Here is a 20,614-nt window from a genome sequence, read left to right on the forward strand (position 1 = left end):
GCTGTTATTTAGTTTCACTGGTGGACACTGATCTCTTTTCATCGTGAAAGTAACGTGAATTGATTTGGATCCATTCGCTTTTATTTTCCACTTTTTTAGCCATACTCCTATTTTGTTCAAGTTTGTTTGTAGGTTTCTTGTAGCTCCTGCAGGATTGTGATGGGAGGCTAGTATTGCTGTATCATCAGCAAATGTTGATACTGTTGTTTGTTCTGTAGTGGGAATGTCTGCCGTGTACAATAAATATAATATTGGGCCCAAGGTACTACCCTGTGGTACTCCAGATTCTATGTGGTAGATGTTAGTATATTCAGACTGCTGTTTTACTAAGAAAAATCGTGTTAGTTAGGTATGATTTTAATAATGGATAGAAGTTGTGAGGTAAACCTTTTTTTATTTTATACAATAGTCCAGGATGCCACACCTTATCAAAAGCTTGGCTAATATCTATGAATGCGGCTGAACAATACCTTTTCTTTTCTAAGTCATTGCTAATTTGTTTAACGACTCTGTGGACTTGTTCTATTGTGCCATGTTTTGCTCTAAAGCCGAACTGATGATCTGGTATGAGCTTTTTTTCCGTTAATATTGGCTGCATTCGCTTGAGTAGAAGTTTCTCAAATATTTTTGATAAGATTGGCAAGAGACTGATGGGTCTGTACGAGCATATTTCATTAGGGTTTTTACCTGGTTTGGGAAGCATTATTATTTCTGCTACTTTCCACTGATTTGGAAAGTAGCTCAGCCTTAGCATTGCGTTAAAAATTTGTAGTAATGCTGTGATTCCTTTTCTAGTGAGTTTTTGCACTATAATGCCGGTTATTAGGTCATAGCCCGGTGCTTTTTTTGGTTTAATTTGGTGTACAATTACATCTCTTATTTCCTTGTATTTAAAGTTGCTTATTGGCTGTTCAATTTGGAGAGGTGACTCCAGGTAGTTTTGTATGTCGTCCATGTCTTCTTGTGTACTCTTTACTTCATTTGGTTTAAACACATTTGATAGGTGAAGTGCAAATGCATTGGCCTTTTCTTTGTCGTTTCTGGCCCATTTCCCCTGTTGATCTTTTATAGGGGGAATATGTTGTTGTGGCCTGTTCAATTTTCTTGTTGCTCTCCAGAGTGAGTAGTCTGTTGCTTCCGTTGGCGTTAGGTTTTCAAGATATGCCTGAACCGAGTCATTTTTCATCGTTAACAGAAGTTTTTTTAGGTCCTTACTTGCTTTATTGAGGTTTTTCTTATTTGCTGCTGTCCTTGTTTGCTGCCATTTCTTGCGTAGTCTTCTCTTTTCAGCAATTTGGTCTTTTATTATGATTGGGTTTTCGTCGATTTTATCACTGTCTTTTTGTATCGGGGTTGCAACCCAACCCGCAGTTTGAATGGAAGTTGTTAGTTTTTTTAATGCTACTTCTATATCCTCGGTTGTTTTAAGAGGAATTTTAAGATCTATACATGCATCCACCCGTTCCTGAAAGGTGTCCCAATTTGTTTTATGATTGCATACTATAGGTTTTTTGGTCGCCCTACTATTCCCTCAAACATGGTTAAGAGTATTGGTGAATGATCAGATGACAGATCAAAGCTGGACTGTATTTTGAGTTGTTTAGTATTAATGCCTTTTGTTACGAAAAAATCTATGGCATCTGGTGTTTTCTGTGGATCACTGGGCCAGTATGTAGGTTCACCTGTGGCGAAGTGCTTTAAGTTACTGTGATTTATAGTTTGAAGTAATTCTCTACCTTTCGTAGTTATTAGTCTGGAGCCCCAGGCTTTGTGTTTGGCATTATAGTCTCCTCCTGCTATGAATCTGTTTCCAAGCGTTTCGAAGAATTTAGAGTATTCTTGTTTTTTATTGTTATGTTTTGGAGGACAATAGACTGCAGAAACTTTTAGAATACCGCTTCCAGTATTTAGATCAACTGTTGTTGCTTGCAGGTGATCTTTCGCATAGTTTGTTTCTTCGTTGTGGTTTATATTGCTGCGAATTATAATTGCAGTTCCACCATGGGCTGCTCCATCTGGGTGATTTGTTTGGTAGATATTATATTTTGCGATTTTCATATAAGACTTTTTAGTAAAATGCGTCTCTGCTATTAACATGATGTCTATTTTGTTTTCTTTGAGAAACGTCTTTATTTCTTCTGCATGTTGGCTCAGTCCGTTTGAATTCCATTGAGCTTTTATTATTAATTTTACGAAAAAAAGTTATTCTTTATAAAAAGTTCTGCATGCCCCAAAACCTAAGATTCAATTATCAGATATCAAATTTTCTCAATATTATACGAGGTATGTCAAAAAATATGAATTTCGGCTAAGGGTAAAGTACCTTTATTTCTCTCAATATCGAAAATTCTTATTATGAAAAGTTGTTTGGAAATAAAAACCAAGCTCAAATATGTAATTACATGCTTCTAATTGGAAAAAAATATTTTCCAAATTTTTCTCAAATTTATTGATACTAACTTCGTTTTTATTCATTACACATACGATAACTCTTTTATTATTACTTTTACGAAAAAAAGGTATTCTTTATAAAAATCTCTGTATGTCCTAAGACCGAAGATTCAACCAACAGATATGACATTTTATTAATTTTATACGAGTTATGTCAAAAAATATGAATTTCACTCAAGAGTAAAGTACCTTTATTTTTCACAATATTGAAAACGGTTATTAAAAAAGTTGTTTAGAATTAAAAACTATGTGTCAATATGCAATTACATCCTTCTAATTGAAATACTGTGAAATATAAAGGTGCTATAATATTGAGCGAATTTCATATTTTTTGACACACCTCGTATAAAATTAATAAAAGTTGATATATCATGGTTGTGTCTTAGATTTTAGACCATGCAAAGTTTTTTATGAAGAATAACTTTTTTTCGTAAAATGAATAATAAACGAGTTATGATATTTGTAATAATTAAAAACTATGTTGGGTATCCATAAATTTGAGAAAAATATTTTTTTTTCAATAAGAAGCATGTAATTGCATATTTCATCTTAGTTTTTAATTCCAAACAACTTTTTATCATAAGAATTTTCGATATTGAGAGAAATAAAGGTACTTTACCCTTAGCCGAAATTCATATTTTTTGACATACCTCGTATAATATTGAGAAAATTTGATATCTGATAATTGAATCTTAGGTTTTGGGGAATGCAGAACTTTTTATAAAGAATAACTTTTTTTCGTAAAATTAATAATAAAAAAGTTTCCCATGTTTCCAACTCAAGTAGACACGCTGTATAAGCGGTACCTAAGTACTCTGTCTTTGTGTAAAAACAATGTTTTAAAAAGTGTGATTTTATTTTATTTTTAAACGACTGTAAATGAAGACTTTACTTCATCTAGCAAAAAATTGTACAAACTAACATCAGTCGAGTTTTTATACTTTTGTCAACCTAAAACGTTGTGCTCTAATAGCATCTCTCGATCTTGTATGGTGATCATGGAAGTTGGAGTTTATGTTAAACTTACTTTTGTTAAAATGAATTTCAATCAGCGTCTCATATATATAGAGTGAAGGTAGTGACATAATACCTAACTTCTGAAATAAAGGTTTACAGTGTTCCCTATACCCTGCTCCTGCAAGTATCCTCACTACTTTCTTTTGTAATTTGAAAATTCTGTCTGCGTGACAAGAGCCACCCCAAACAGTTTTTCCGTACTTTAAATGGCTATGGAAAAGTGCAAAGTAGATCATTTTCAGGGTACTTTTAGGGATCATAAAAACTATGTTGCGTATCAAAAATATAGTTGTAGCAAGTTTAGAACTTAAGTAGTCTGTATGAGCACTCCAGTCCAAATTATCATCTAGGAAAATTCCTAAGAGTTTAACACTATTTCTAAGACATACTTCCGATCAGAACTAAACATCAAATTCCGATTTTTGTCTTCATTTAGCTTCAGACCATTATGCAAAAACCAGTTTTTTGCTTTCTGAGTATCACTATCTATCTTAATTTTCAAATTATGTTGATTAATGTCAGTATTTATGAGAGTGGTATCATCTGCAAAGCACACACATTTTATTTTAAAAGTGTAGTGAAATAGATCGTTCAGATAAATAAGAAACAAAGTGGGTCCTAGTCAGTGGCGGCGCCTGGTGTAAAATATTGGGGGTGCACACATAATATTAAGATATAAAAAGACCTTGAGACCCTATTTCCGTAGGTAAAATTTCTTGGGTGTCGTCAAATTGTAAAAATCAAAGGACCTTATTAAAAATTACAATAAAGAATGTATTTTATTAACTTAAAATTATAATTTAGTGTTTAAATGTTACAAGCAAGTTTTGAAACGAAAGTCATCATTTTTTTTTTAATTGAAAACATTGCGAGTGCAGTTAATCGATCCTGGCCCATAGCTATTCTAAGGAAAGTTTTGATACGTTTCAATGCAGAGAGACATCGTTCTGTTTCTGCAGTTGTCACTGGCATCGTAACAAGTAATTGAAGAATTCAAATTATTTCAGAAAAATCATCTTGTAAATTATTTTTAATCAAAAATTTAGTTAATGCACTGCGCCGGATAGTTAAAATCTTATCTTCTATTTTATTTATTATGCTTCCTCTTCTCCAAATATGTGCTTCACACATTTTAAATAGTCATTTATAATCCCGACCTTTGCACTTTGGTACATTTTTAATTAACAAATTTGGTTTCGCCATTTTTAATTTTTCTTCTAAATATAATGAAGAAAATTTAATTGATTTTAAATATTCCACGCTAACATTTACATCCACAAATCTTTCCATTCTTAATATTGTTCCGAAATTCGAACTTCAAGAAAGCAAAATTTAAAGGTACGTGTGCCGTGCACGTTAAAAACACCATAAGATCACATCAGATCACATCCAACTTGTGCTCTTGTGGCCATCTAAACTTGTGGGCTATAGCGGGTAGCGGGGCGGGTGGTGAGTTGTATTTTGCCTTATGAAAAGTCATTGGGATAGGAACCACCATAAGAGCGGTGAACGAGGGGTTCTGTCTAAGGCCTCGCATCCGTGAAGTTTCTCCTTTGAAATAGAATAAAAATAATTGAATGTTACCTATTAGATACCTATAAACTCATTGGATCTGTTATTACGAATTTTAATTATTACTGTATAGTTAGATTAAAATGTTATTTACAGAATGATAAATTTTACATATACAGGGTGTTTCATTGGGAAACGGAAATACTTTAATGGTGAATAGAGGTCACCGAGCCGGTTCCAGATGTAGTACATTTTTTGCCCTACCGACTTTTATAACCGAGTTACAGGGTGTTTTATCGATTTTGCCCATTTATTTCCTAAGCCATAACTCTAGAACCACCCTGTATATTTTTTTGATATTTGGTACACATATGTCTCATTCAAAACCCAAACGACCCACATACTAACCATAAGAACAATCCAGGTCCGGATTAACAAAAAATTATAAAGTAATTGTGACCTTAAAACAACACCCTGTATATTGAAATTTTGAAAATCTGTTTGCATATTTGAAAAGAGCACGAAAAGGTAAGTTTAATGGTTGGCTTCAATTTTTCGGCCAGACAATTTTATGACTTTCATTTTGAAATTATTTTGAATTTTTTAAGAACTTTGACATTAAAAAGAAGATATTATTAACGTTTAGTTATAAATTATTAAAGTTAATAAATAAATACTCATTTTAATAATAATCAATACTTATTTACCACATTGGAACGACCCAATTACTAATGACAAGAAAAATCCAGGTCCGGATTAACAAAAAAATATAAAGTAATTGTGACCTTGAAACAACACCCTGTATATTGAAATTTTGAAAATTTGTTTGTGTATTTTAAAAGAGCATAAAAAACTGCGTTAAAAGGTGCATGTCAAATTTTTGAGCAGATAATTGAATTACGGCAATTTTGAAATCATATTGATTAACTCTGTCAAGGTCACAAGAAACTACCAGAAAAATGAAGAACAATCCCAATGTACTTAGAAAATCGATTCGAAATATTTTAAAACGAGCAAGGAAATGCATTGAACAAAATGGCGGACATTTTGAGCAACTGTTATAGTTCAAATATTTTTAATTTATGTTAAATTGTTGAATTGTAACGAATTTTTGTTTTATTAGTTATAGCGGTTTTTTTAATTCTTTACTAAATCATTAAAATATCCCAATTCTCGCAATTCTAATTTTTAATGATGTGCATATAGCTACAAATCCAGAGAATATATGAAGCCAGCGTAGTAAATAAGTATTTTTAAAATAAGTATTGATTCATTAACATTAAATTATTATTAAAAGTTAACAATACCTGATTTTTAATCTCAGAGTTCTTTAAAATTTCAATATAATTTCAAATTGATGTAATTAAATCAACGGCGAAAAAATTAAAATAAGCCTTTAATCACAGTTTTTCATGCTCTTTTAAAATGCGCAAACAAATTTTTAAAATTTCAATATACACGGTGTTGGTTCAAGGTCACAATTACTTTGTATTTTTTTCTTAATCCGGGCCTGGATTTTTCTTGTCATTAGTAATTGGGACGTTACAATGTGGTTAATAAGTATTGATTATTTTTAAAACCAGTATTTATTCATTAACTTTAATAATTTATAACTAAAAGTTAATAATAGCTGCTTTTTAATGTCAAAGTTCTTAAAAAATTCAATATAATTTCAAAATGAAGTCATAAAATTGTCTGGCCGAAAAATTGAAGCGAGCCATAAAACTTACTTTTTTGTGCTCTTTTCAAATATGCAAACAGATTTTCAAAATTTCAATATACAGGGTGTTGTTTTAAGGTCACAATTACTTTATAATTTCTTGTTAATCCGGACCTGGATTTTTCTTATGGTTAGTATGTCGGTCGTTTTGGTTTTGAATGAGACATATGTGTACCAAATATCAAAAAAATATACAGGGTGGTTCTAAAGTTATGGCTTAGGAAAGAAATGGGCAAAATCGATAAAACACCCTGTAACTCGGTTATAAAAGTCGGTAGGGCAAAAAATGTACTATATCTAGAACCGGCTCGGTGACCTCTATTCACCATTAAAGTATTTCCCTTTCCCAATGAAACACCCTGTATGAATGTTGGTGTGAAAATGATTTTGGGGGTTCACGTGCACATGTGCACTTATGGAGAAACCGCCACTGGTCCTAGTATTGAACCTTGAGGAACCCCGTATTCGACCGTGTTCAAATCAGAATAGCTATTATTAAGAAAAACTGCCTGTTTTCTATTTGTTAAATAAGATCTAAATAGATTGAGAGTGGTTCCCCTTATACCATATTTATGCATTTTTTCCAACAGTAATTTATGCGAAACACAGTCAAAAGCTTTGGATAAATCACACAATGTCAAAGACACGAAATGACTTCCTCCAAGCCGTCGACTATATCTCTCACAATTTTCTGTATAGCTTGTGTAGTGCTGAACTTTTTTTTAAAGCCATATTGATTACAGTGAAGTATTTTGTGTTTATCTAGATATTCTATCAAGCTAGTATTAAGAATTCTTTCAAAAATTTTACCGAAAATGGGAATGATAGAGATGGGACGGTAATTTCCAATTTCATCTAAAGACCCCTTTTTGAATAGTGGTAACACTTTTGTTACTTTTAGTACATCTGGGAAAATCCTCTCAGAAAGGCAATTATTATAAAGTAAAACTAATTTGTCAATAACAATATCAATAGTTTCGACAACTATTTTTTTGTTTAACAAATAAAAATCTGTACAATGTGAATTTTTCAACCCACGCAAAACATTTCTGATTTCAATATCAGTAACAGGTAGTAAAAATAAAGAGTGGCAAGGAGAGTGTACATCTTTCAAAATATCTATGGCTACATTTTCATTTGTAGAACTAAAAGAACCTCTAATATTTTTAGCTACTGAAGTAAAGTAGGTAATTATTGAAATCGTTAGATGACATCGTACTAAGACCAACTTTTTTATTTTGAACTTTATTTCTGTGATAGTTTATAACTTTCCAACTATATATTTTCAGAATTTGAAAAGAAATACCCATAAGCTAGTTTTTTCTTTAATGATATTGTTGATCTATAGTGCTTCTTAAACTTATTATATCCACTATAATCTTTTGTAACGTCAGCAATTACCTTGACTGTGGATTTTCTCGCATAGGTTTTAATTCATCATCAAACCAAGACATTGGAGCTTTATTATGAGTTCGCAATTTTTTTTAATGGAAAATTGATTTCGGTTAACTTTTGATAAATTTCAGTAATAAATTAAGCTAATTCTGTTGCTGTTTTGAGAGAAAAAGGTAAAGACCAGTCATCGTTATTTAACGAATGTTTTAACTTCAGTATGCCATTACTCGTTATACGTCTTGTGTATGTATGTGCACTATGATTTTTTTCAGATTTTATTTTTAAGTTAATAAATTGAGCAAGATGATCAGAGATACATGGGTCCACAATTCCACAACCAACTATCCCACTGTCTATGTTTGTTAAGATGTTATCTAAACAAGTTGCTGATCTAGTTGTTATTCTAGTATATTCATTAATATTTATTTTTAAGCCAAAAGTAGAAATTAGATCACGGAAAGTGCTGAGTTCATTAGAAGATTTTTTAAAATCAATGTTGAAATCCCCAATTATTATTATTTCTAAAACATTTGCAGAGCAAAACACCAATAACTTTTCAAAAAGGTCTAGAAATATTTTAAAATTTCCATTTCCGGTTCTATACACTGTTACTAGAATAGTTTTAATATCTGTAATTTCTAATGCACAAAATTCACCCTCATATTCACATGATATATCATTCAAACAAACTGGTCGTGTAGAAAATTTATTATCGCTAAAAATTGCAACACCTCCATGTTCTCTTACCTTCCGACAGAAGGTAAGATATAATATCCTTCAACTTACTTAAGAAAGCTGCTAAACTACCATTAGGTGACCTATATAGATAACCAATCGACCAACTTATGCTATTAATTTTCACATGTATAAAAGCACACCAACAATTACCATCTTCAGAATAAATACATTCATTTTCATAAATTGTATCATTTCTTATAAAAATTATCACTCCTCCTGTACAGCGGTTTGGGACATCACATCGGACACAGGAATGGCCAGGTACATTGATCTCATCATGACCCACATCAATAGTAGTTCTAATTAAAATCAAATAATTATAAGTGCTAAACAATGTGATCTAATTTGTGTTTTTTTAGCTATGGAAATAAAGGCTGAAATTAAGGAAGGAATTGTTGAAGGTGGTCCCCCTATAGAGAGTCGGTTATCCACATCAACATATCTTGAGGATCTGAAGAATGAATCTGCAGATAACTCAGGTAAGACAAAATTCTACAAAATGCTTTTATTATCTTGACAGGTGACTTTAACCCATTAACGCCGAGAAAGAATTTTTGTTAGGGACAAAATTTATTAAAAATATTTAAATACACTTCTCCGAGAAATTAACGCACCACCTTAAAAATGCGTCTTTTGTGTGACTTCTTTAATATGTTATAGCCTTATTCTTTGTTAATATCGCTGTAACAATATTGTGGCTAGACAGGTAAATAGTGATTGTATACCAGGTGTACTAATCAAGCGGAATAAACAAGCAAGAAACGATATTTAAAAATGGCCACCAATGTATAGCATTTGCAGATGATCTGACAGTATTAACAACAAACAAGAAATAACTACAAAAGTGAATGAAGAACATAATAGAAGCCAAAAAATTGGCATTTAAAATAAATGAAGAAAAGACAAAGTATATGGTAATGGGAGAGATCCAAAAAGAAAAAGAAAATAACATCATATTACAAATAGATGGAGAAAAAACATACTCGCTCAAAAGAGCCAAAGAAATTAATTACCTGGGAGCCAAAATAGATGAAAACAGTCATGAGGAAGGGGAGATACAGGCAAGAATAGCTAAAGGAAATAAAAAGTATGGAACATTACAAACATTAACGAAATCCAAATACGTATCAAGAAAAACAAAAATCAGAATTTATAAGAATGTTATCAGACCTACAGTAACATACGCATGTGAAACATGGGTGCTGAAAAAGTTAGAAACAGACCTTTTAGAAAGATGGGAGAGAAAAATGCAAAGAGCAATATATGGAGGTGTGAGAATAGGTAAGTGGAGAATAAGAACCAATAAAGAGTTGGAAGAACTGTATAAAAGCCAACAATAACTGCCCCGTTCAAAGCAAAGAGAATATGATATTTGGGGCACAAGGAAATAATGCCAAAAATGTTACTCTCACGAAGACCAATACTAAAGAGAAGGAAAGGCAGGCCAAGAAAAGGATGGAAGGGCAGTGTGTATGAATACCTGAAGAAAAGTAACATTTAGCAACTAGCATTGGACAGAAGGAGATGGAGGGAGGTGGTGAAGGAGCGTATAAAAAGACTGAAGCGAAATCAAATAAAATGTATAAGACTAAAATAAAATGTAATCAGAAATGTAAACGTTTTAGCCCTAGGCCTACAAGGCTTGTTGAGCTTTATAAATAAATATTCCTTTGTATAAATGTGGTGACCACCAGTTACGTGCTAATTTTCGTCCTATCTCTTTCTTACCATTGCTTTCAAAGGTTGTAGAATAATTGGTAAAAATCTGAATGATGACTTTCTTACAAAAACACAATTTACTTTCTTCCTTCCAATTTGGTTATACTTGGACATAAATAAAGATTATGTTGCTGCTGCGGTTTTCTGTGATCTCTCTGAACCTTTGACTGTGTCAATCACAAAATACCTAATAAACTGGGAAGATACTCTGCAGTTTTAGTACAAACATTAAAACTTAGATTTTTTTTTAAAACAACATAAGTCCACAAAATTAAAAACTTTATAATTTAAAAAACTAAACTTACGTGCATAGAAATAGGCCCACTTAAAAATTTGGCCATTTTTGATGTATCATATTTCCTAAACCTGTTGGCCGATTTAAGTGATTTTTGAACATGTTATAGCCTGATTCTTTAACAATACCACTGTAATAATATTGTTGCTAAACAGGTAAATTTTCATTGTATACCGGGTGTACCAATCAAACTGTGTTTTTTTCTCAAAGTTCGCATCACCCTGTAGAATATTCTAGCATTTATAAAATACTGAAACTAGAACATTCTGTTTTTTTGAATCATTCGTTTATGTTGGATAATAAAAAAGTTAGGTACTTTAACAACTAGACATGTTCTACATCAATACACGGTGTTTCTAAATAAGTGCGACAAACTTCGTTCGGTTCTGATGCCGCACCGGTGCGTCAAGCTGTTTCTTGTAGAGAGGCGGATGACGCACCGGTGCGTCATATACCATATCGAATATAATGTTTAGTTGTATGCTAGCACTTGTAGTGCACGTATCGTAGGAGTGATAGCACTTGTGGTAAGTTGTGTACTTATTTTGTCTTGTTTTTAACTTTTATAATAACACACATTAACAATAATGAAGAGCCAAAAATTTCAAAAATATGTATCAGGCCGGCAGCAATGTTATTATTATATGAATAGCACTAAACGTGTTAAGGGATAATTCTGTATGAAAAAATAATAACAGTTGGCTTTATAAACGTATGTCCGCAAATGTTTCGTTTACAAGTTGCAGTTGAGATATGCAAATGAAATTTGCTAGGTTTTAAGAGCTAGTTATTGCGGATTTTTTGACATAAAATTAAGAATTTTATATTCTCCATTAGCGTGCATACGGGTAATATGATCGGTCATATTACACGTATGCGCGCTAATGGTGAATATTAAATTCTTAATTGTATGTCAAAAAATGTGCAATAACTACGTCTTAAAACCCACCAAATTTCATTGGCATATCTCAACCGGTTTTAAAGCAATAAAATAAAAATCGTCAGTTTGCAAGAAAAAATTCAACATCCCGTATCTCGGAAACGAAACATTTGCGGACATACGTTTATAAAGCCAACGGGCATTACTTTTTCATGCAGAATTACCCCTTAAAGTTTGTCGCACTTATTTAAAAACACCGGGTATTGATGAAGAACATGTCTAGTTGTTAAAATATCTAACTTTTTTTATTATCCAACATAAACGAATGATTCAAAAAGCAGAATGTTAAGAAAATCTGATGCTATAGTTGGGTTTTAATTTCAGTATTTTATAAATGCTAGAATATTCCACAGTGATACAAACTTTGAGAAAAAAACACAGTTTTATTCGTACACTCGGTATGCAATGAATATTTACCTGTTTAGCAACAATATTATTACAGTGGTATTGTTAAAGAATCAGGCTATAACATGTTCAAAAATCACTTAAATCGCCCAACTGGCTTAGGAAATATGAGACATCAAAAATGACCAAATTTTTAAGCGGGCCGATTTCTATGCACGTACGTTTAGGTAACATTTAGTATTTTTTTGTTCTTCAGAAACGTGCATTTATAACCCATAAACTTATATAAAATATAGGATTACCTCAAAATACCCAACTACACTGTGTGTCATTAAAAAGAGGTCACCTAAAATTTTTGGCATTTTTTAATTTTTACGAATCCTACAACAAACTGATTGTTATTAGATGTTTGTGTACTATTTAAAAATATGTTTTTAAGCAGTATGCAATTATTTCTTAAATAACAAATGTCAAAAAAAAACTTCTCCCAAAATGATGGTTTTAATGGAAAATTGAAAAAATTAGCATTGTACATTTTTTCTGTTTTCTTTATAAAAATTACAATAAAGTCGTGATTTTTAATATTCTATATTACCACCTCTATTTTGAATTCCACTCACCATTCGACCTGGCATGACTTCATCAAATTCTGGATGCTGTCTTAAGGAAAAGCTTCCCATTCTTCCATGAGCGTCAACCGAAGCTGCTCACGATTTATTGGAGCAGGTATTCTGTTTCCTATTCTTCGTTTAAGTTGGTCCCAAACATGCTCAATCGGATTCAAATCTGAGCTTTGAGCCGGCCAATTCATTTTTGGCACACCAACGGTTTCCAGGTAATGCGTTACCATCCTGGTTAAGTGTGGTCGCGCGTTGTTTTGCATGAAAATAAAGTTTTCGACCACAAACCCAGCAAAAGGCATTACATGCTCGTCTAGAATTGCAATACTGTATAGATGAGTATTCAACGCTCCTCTATCAATAAACACAAGATCAGTACGGCCTTCGAATGAAATTCCTGCCAAAGACATTACCGAACCTCCTCCAAAAGCAACACATGCTTGTTGAAAACAATCAGCATGTCGTCCCCACGTCTTCTGTATGCTTTGATCCTACCATGTAAGCCATAAAGAACCATTTTGGACTCATCACTAAACAAAACATTTTTCCAATCTTCTATCGTCCAATGCTCGTGGTCTCTAGCAAACTGAAGTCGTCGTTGTCGATGTGCTGCCGTTAACAAAGGTCCTGATGCTGGGAAGCCCTGGGATTCCCTCGGCCTTCTTCTCACGCTAGAAGTTCTTAATGTCCACCCGTGAGCATTTTGAAAACGGTTTTGGATTGTTCTAGCTGTAAAGAACCGATTTTGTAAAGAAGTACGTTGTAAAGAACGGTCTTCTTTGGCCGTCGTGATTCTTCTCGGGTCTGATCGTGGTCGTCATTAGTGAGATCCAGTCACTACGAATATTTGGTATGTTTTTTAGACCATACAACAACTGACTCCAGGCTGTCTGGCCACTTTTCTTTGACTTATTCCATCATCAATCAAAGTAACAATTTGAAGAGATCTAGCAAATCTCTCAGCCATAGTTTTAAATTTAAAAATTGCACAAGTTCACTCTTTGAACAAATGACTAACGAAAGATTTTTGAAAAACAGAACAGCCATATTCCATGAAAAATAAGGTACAAACAACACGAGCATTATCTGAATTCGTAAAACTGATATCAATCATGTAAACTTATAACTAGAGAGCGGAATATATGCAAAGTGCATATAGATGCATATATTGCATATTTTCAGACAACAAACACAACATTGCATATTTAAGCTAAACACGATTTATTTTGCATATTTTAAAAATAAATTATATAAAAGTTTAAAATTTTCCTCTCTTAGTTGGAATTTTATAACTTCGATATGAACGAGCTCGTTATTTATCTATCTATCGCTCATCTGGACTTTCCCATTACTACCTGAATTTAACAATTATGGGTGTTCCCAGAAAAATATTATTTTATTAGCGTAGCAAGTCGTAGGTACCTACTTGCTTTTAAGGGTCTAATAATTATTTTGTCAGTTTCCGGCCAACATTTGTTTAAAGTAAACGTTGTATCGTATTTAGTGTTTTTGAAGTGATTGGTATATATTAAATTTAAATATGTCTACCATTTAAAAAAGTGCTTGGATAAAGTGTTTTCCGAGTTAAAGCTAAGTGGAGACAAAGTATTTTGCAATGCCTGTTCCAAAATCGTAAGTTACATTCATTTTCACATTTCATTTTGTAAATGAGGAACTGACAAACAAAAGCATCATGTCCCACAAAAGAAATTTTTCTGGAAAGAGTGTTTTTATTCGACAAATTCGCTTTTACTTCTATAAAGACGGACATAGATAGAAGCATCAAAATACAAAAATCCATCAAATTGTAGACAATTCCGCTTTTGTTCTTCAGCTTAAGTAACGTACTTTGTTCTTTAAGTAACGTACAAATTGCTAAAGAACTTATGTTCATAAAAGTTAATTTTAGTTTTTTACCAGATCTAATAAAGTCATTAGAACAAAGGAATTTACAATTAAGTGATTCGGTTAATCTTGTTAACACTTTTTCTGCTCATTGTCAAAAAATTCCCGGAAATACAGGGATTACAATTAGAAATAAATTTAAAAATGTTTTAGAAAAAAATGAGGGCTTCGATTGTTTGAGGAAAGTTGTACGTATTTTTGAAGGCAACTTTTCTGAAGATCTTACGACTTAATATATTGTTTTATTTTTGAGTATTTTTAATATGCATTTGCATATTTAGACAAATTTAGAAAAAATACCTGTATATTTGTAGTAAAAGTAATGCATATATATGCGCATATTTTGGTAATGTTGTGTTGCATATATTCCGCTCTCTACTTATAACCTTAATTGACGTGTCAGTATTGTCTGGCGGTGCCTAAAAGTGTGTCTGCATTGTGTGAGTTAGTTACAACAATTACAATTGTATAAAGTATAAACTTAAAATTAGTAAAAAATTCTTATAAAATTCTAGGTGGCATCTTTTTAATGACGCGCAGTGTATTACTGGAAAGATTTTTACGTTTCCTGAAAAATTTATACAGGGTGATTGATTAGTGTGAGGAAGCTCAGAAGATCTGTTATAGTAAAAATTACAAAAAAAAAGTTATTGATAAAAATTGTAGGCAGCTTTAAACTCCACATTTTAAAATTAGTTACAATCTTACAGGGTGTTCCATAAGATGGTGGCAGACCAAACTTACGTTTTTTTAAATAGAACACCCTGTATTTTATTTTAAATTTGAAATCTTCTTCACTTCCACATCACAAAAATGTAAAGTTTTATTATGTTATACCGGGTATTTAAAAAGTTATAACCAATATTACCTGAAAATCGTATCAAGTTTAACTCCCTGTATAATTAAAAAGGAGTATAGGAACATTGATCTATTGCAACCATAGTTTTTTAATACTTGTTAAAAATTATAAAACATATTCGTTTTCATAATATTCGTTAAATCAAATACAGAGTAAGTCAAAATGCAAGTACATTATTTTCTTGGTAATTTTAAATAGAACTATCATATATCACTATCGAAAAGTACTAATATCGTACTTCAAATTTTATGAAGTATTCCCTATACCTAAAGTTATCAGTTTTCTAGATATTTTTATTTTTCCATCAAAGTATTAGTTTGGTTGATATTTTAACGTCTACCAATAATTTGTGTGAGTTGGCCATGATTGATTTGTCAGAAACTGACAGTTTGACATTATTGTTTATTAATTCAGTAACGAAATAACGACACAGAAAAGAAAACAATATATTTCAAATAAAATTTGTAAAAAATAACCGACGAAAAATTAAAAAAAAAACATAACAACACAGAAAAATAGAAAACAACAGTAATTTTAACTTATCTTACTTAAGTAAGGTGCTCAAAATGACCTCCCAAAACATCTATGCATACTTGAAAGCGGTCATTGAAAAAGTTGCTTACATTACTAAGCATTTGTAAAGAAATATTTTGAAATGCAATTCGGATTCTATTTTTCATATCAGACCTTGTTGTTGGAGGTATTTTATATACTTCGTTCTTAACGCAAGCCCAAAAAAATGAGTCCATTTTATTGAAATCTGGTGACCTTGGGGGCCACCTTACCGGTCCATCCCTTCCGATCCATCTTTCACCAAACTGATCATTAAGTTCACCACGTACTAATTCGTTGTGGTTTGTGGTGCGCAGGAGCACCGTCATGTAGAAACCACATTTGTTCACGTATATTAAGTGGAACCTCTTTTAATAATATCGGTAACTGATTTACGATAAAATCTAAATAAATCTCACCATTTAAGTTATCTTCAAAAAAATATGGTCCTACTACATGGTTACCGACGATACCTCCCCACACATTTAGAGACCATCTTGTTTGACTATGTGTTATTATGTGGTATGGATTACTTGTTGAATAGTAGTGAAAGTTATGCCTATTAACAGAACCGTTTCGATGGAACGTAGCTTCATCACCAAATAGGACATAATCAAAAAAATCTCTCTGCTTATTAATTTTTTCTAAGGCCCATTCACAAAATACTATTCGTTTCTGAAAATCATCATTATTTAATTCTTAGTGCTTTTGAATATGATAAGGGTGCATCTTGTTTTTAGATAGAATGTTTTGAACAGAGTAGTAACCTAAGTTCTTGTTCATTGGAAATACTCCTTATACTTGTGTGTGGGTTTTCTGTAACTGCCATCAACACACTAATTTCGTTTTCCTCTGTCACACTAGTTTTTGTTCGTTCATGTTTTTCATAATTCACTGAACCAGTGGGGTTAAATCGATCTTTCAATTTTTCAAATGTATCTTGTCTAGGTTGCCGTCTATCTGGAAACCGTTCTTGATAAATTCTAGCTGATAGTAATGAATTTTTATTGCATTCCCCCAAAATCCAGATCATATCTACCATTTCATCAGTAGTAAAATTCATTATTGCTAATTTAAATTTAATTAATTACTGAATTACTAAATAATAATTGTTACTAATTTACGGTGTACCCCAATACTGAATTAATAAACAATAATGTCAAACTGTCAGTTTCTGACAAATCAATCATGGCCAACTCACAATAACTATTGGTAAACGTTAAAATATCTACCAAATTAATACTTTGATGGAAAAATAAAAATATCTAGAAAACTGATAACTTTAGGTATAGGGACTACTTTATAAAATTTGAAGTACGATAGTGGTACTTTTCGATAGCGATATAAAATACAGGGTGTTCTATTTAAAATTACCAAGAAAATAATGTACTTGCATTTTGACTTACCCTGTATTTGATTTAACGAATATTATAAAAACGAATATGTTTTATAATTTTTAACAATTATTAAAAAACTATGGTTGCAATAGATCAATGTTCCTATACTCATTTTTAATTATACAGGTAGTTAAACTTGATACGATTTTCAGGTAATATTGGTTATAACTTTTTAAATACCCGGTATAACATAATAAAACTTTACATTCTTGTGATGTGGAAGTGAAGCAGATTTCAAATTTAAAATAAAATACAGGGTGTTCCATTAAAAAAAAACATAAGTTTGGTCTGCCACCATCTTATGGAACACCCTGTAAGATTGTAACTAATTTTAAAATGTGAAGTTTAAAGCTGCCTACAATTTTTGTCAATAACTTTTTTTTGTAATATTTACTATAACAGATCTACTGAGCTTCCTCACACTAATCAATCACCCTGTATATTGTAACATTTGTATTGTTTTCGAAATGATATTTTGGAAAACATAAAATTAAATTTGTGTCAAAAGACACATGTTTTTAAAATATCCCCTTCTGTTCTAATAAATTTTTTCTTCTCTTTTAGGCCCTCTTGGAGATAACACATTGGAAATTATCGAAACATCATCCCTACATACATGTAACAAAGAATGTGTGATTCAACCAGATGAAGAAAAAAAATGTGAAATTTGTATTAAGCAACTTGGTCATAAAAGTTCTTTAAACAAACCTATGAAAATACCTACTGTAAAAAAACCTTATAAGTGTGAAATTTGTTTTAAGCAGTTTAAGGTTGCAAGCAGTTTCAAAAGACACTTAAGAACACACACTGGAGAAAAGCTTCATAAGTGTGAAATTTGTTTGAAGCAGTTCACTCGTGCAGGCACGTTAAAAGAACACGTCAGGATACACACTGGAGAAAAGCCTTACAAGTGTGAAATTTGTTTTAAACAATTTAGTGAATCAGGAAATTTGAAAATGCACTTAAGAACACACACTGGAGAAAAGCCTTACAAGTGTGAAATTTGTTTTAAGCAATTTAGTCATGCAGGCAGTTTGAAAATACACTTACGAATGCACACTGGAGAAAAGCCTTATAAGTGTGAAATTTGTTTAAAGCAATTTACTCGTGCAGGCAGATTAACAGAACACTCCAAAAGGCACACTGGAGAAAATCCTAAGTGTGAAATTTGTTTTAAGCAATTTAGTGAAGCATGCAAATTGAAAATACACTTACGAACACACACTGGAGAAAAGCCTTACAAGTGTGAAATTTGTTTTGAGCAATTTATTGAATCAGTCAGATTAAAAGAACACTTAAGAATGCACACTGGAGAAATGCCTTTTAAGTGTGAAATTTGTTTTAAGCAATTTAATCATGCAATCAGATTAAAAGAGCACTTAAGAATGCATACTGGAGAAAAGCCTTATAAGTGTGAAATTTGTTTTAAGCAATTTAGTCATGGAGGCAGTTTGAAAATACACTTACGAATGCACTCTGGAGAAAAGCCTTACAGATGTGAAATTTGTTTTAAGCAATTTACTCATGCAAGCAGATTAACAGAACACTTCAGAATGCACACTGGAGAAAAGCCTTATAAGTGTGACATTTGTTTTAAGCACTTCGGTGAAGCAAGCAAATTAAAAAAACACTTAAGAACACACACTGGAGAAAAGCCATACAAGTGTGAAATTTGTTTTAAGCAATTTAGCCAAGCAAGCAGTTTAAAAAGTCACGTAAGAATTCACACTGGAGAAACGCCTTACAAGTGTGAAACGTGTTTAAAGCAATTTAGTGATGCTGGCAATTTCAAAGTACACTTAAGAACACACACTGGAGAAAAGCCTTATAAGTGTGAAATTTGTTTTAAGCAATTTACTCGTGCAGGGAGATTAAAAGAACACTCCAGAATGCACACTGAAGATACGTGAGAAAATCTTTACAAATGTAAAATTTGTTTTTAAGTAATTTAGTGAAGCAGGAAATTTGAAAAGACACGAACAGACAAGGCAGATAAGGCGTAAAAGTGTGAAAGGACACCGCACACATCTTATGGAAAATATAATGTCACTCAAAAGAAATAAAATTTACATGAATAAATTGGTCTCAAAATTTCAACTATTATTTTATACCATTGCGCCAACTCTGAATTTTGCTTAATTATGGCGTTAATTGTAATTAAAGTTTATCGAAATCGCATTTAAGTTCATAAAACTGTCATTCGTAAATAATATTAGGCTAACGTCTATTGAAAACAGCCTACCCACCATTAGCTTAAGCCGATTAGAGGCTGTACAACTGACCAAATTATACTTGCTTTATTATCAATAATAATAGGATAAGAGTAAGTCTGCCTTAATCCCTTAGAAAGATTTATGGAGTAAGCGATTTACAAAATCTTTTTTCTCTCTTTGACACACATACATTCCCATTTGATTTTAGATTTATTTTTATCAATTTACGCTCTTATTATTCAAAATACAGAGTTGGCGCAATTATATGAAATTAGCGTAATTTCAAGACCAATCTATTCATGTACATTTTATTTCATTTGAGTGACATTATATTTTCCACAAGATGTGTACGGTGTCCTTTGTTTTAAGCAATTTAGCAGGGTTGGCAGGTTTAAACCAACATGCTTTAAACCTTGGGTTAAACCAACTGGTCTTTTTAAGAAAAAACGTGGTTATTTATTGATCCTCCAAACTGGTGTTTTTAATACAGCTGTCGCAAATGAAGAAAATTAAGATAAATAAATTCTATTGTTTTACTTTCGAACTTAGTTATTTTGAATATTATTACGTTTAAGATGTTTTTTTTTTGTTGTATTAATTTTTTGTGTGTGTAAATAAAAATAAAAGTTGTCTTAATCATTTTTTTCATTGTTTATTATTAGATATTATTTTATAAAATAACATATTCATTTTTAAAGTATTTAGACTTTTTTTGTTTTTTGGCCTTAGGTTTGAGACCTATTTAGCCAGACAATTGGTTAATGAGTAAAAAAATTATATTTTTTAATAATATATTTTACATACAGTAAAATATATAGTTTATGCCGGTCAATTTCCATTACGCACATTCACTCGATTTCCTAACCTTCCCATTGGAAACACTATTGAAGATTGTACAACAAGGAATAACATGGATACACGCTTCACGCTAAGGTG

General features: G+C 31.7%; 1 protein-coding gene across 1 annotated transcript in view; it reads left to right on the forward strand.

Moving 5' to 3' along the window:
* LOC126878690 (zinc finger protein ZFP2-like) overlaps positions 1-20,314 on the forward strand; it is a 60,760-nt gene extending 40,446 nt beyond the window's left edge. The window contains exons 3-4 of the mRNA XM_050641552.1: positions 9,193-9,312; positions 18,030-20,314. Coding sequence (XP_050497509.1) covers positions 9,193-9,312; positions 18,030-19,375 — 1,466 coding nt within the window. The 3' untranslated portion in view covers positions 19,376-20,314. The remainder of the gene's footprint in view (positions 1-9,192; positions 9,313-18,029) is intronic.
* Positions 20,315-20,614: the final 300 nt, after the last annotated feature.

The sequence above is a fragment of the Diabrotica virgifera genome, chromosome 10, assembly GCF_917563875.1.
Source record: "Diabrotica virgifera virgifera chromosome 10, PGI_DIABVI_V3a".
In the NCBI taxonomy this organism is placed as follows: domain Eukaryota; kingdom Metazoa; phylum Arthropoda; class Insecta; order Coleoptera; family Chrysomelidae; genus Diabrotica; species Diabrotica virgifera.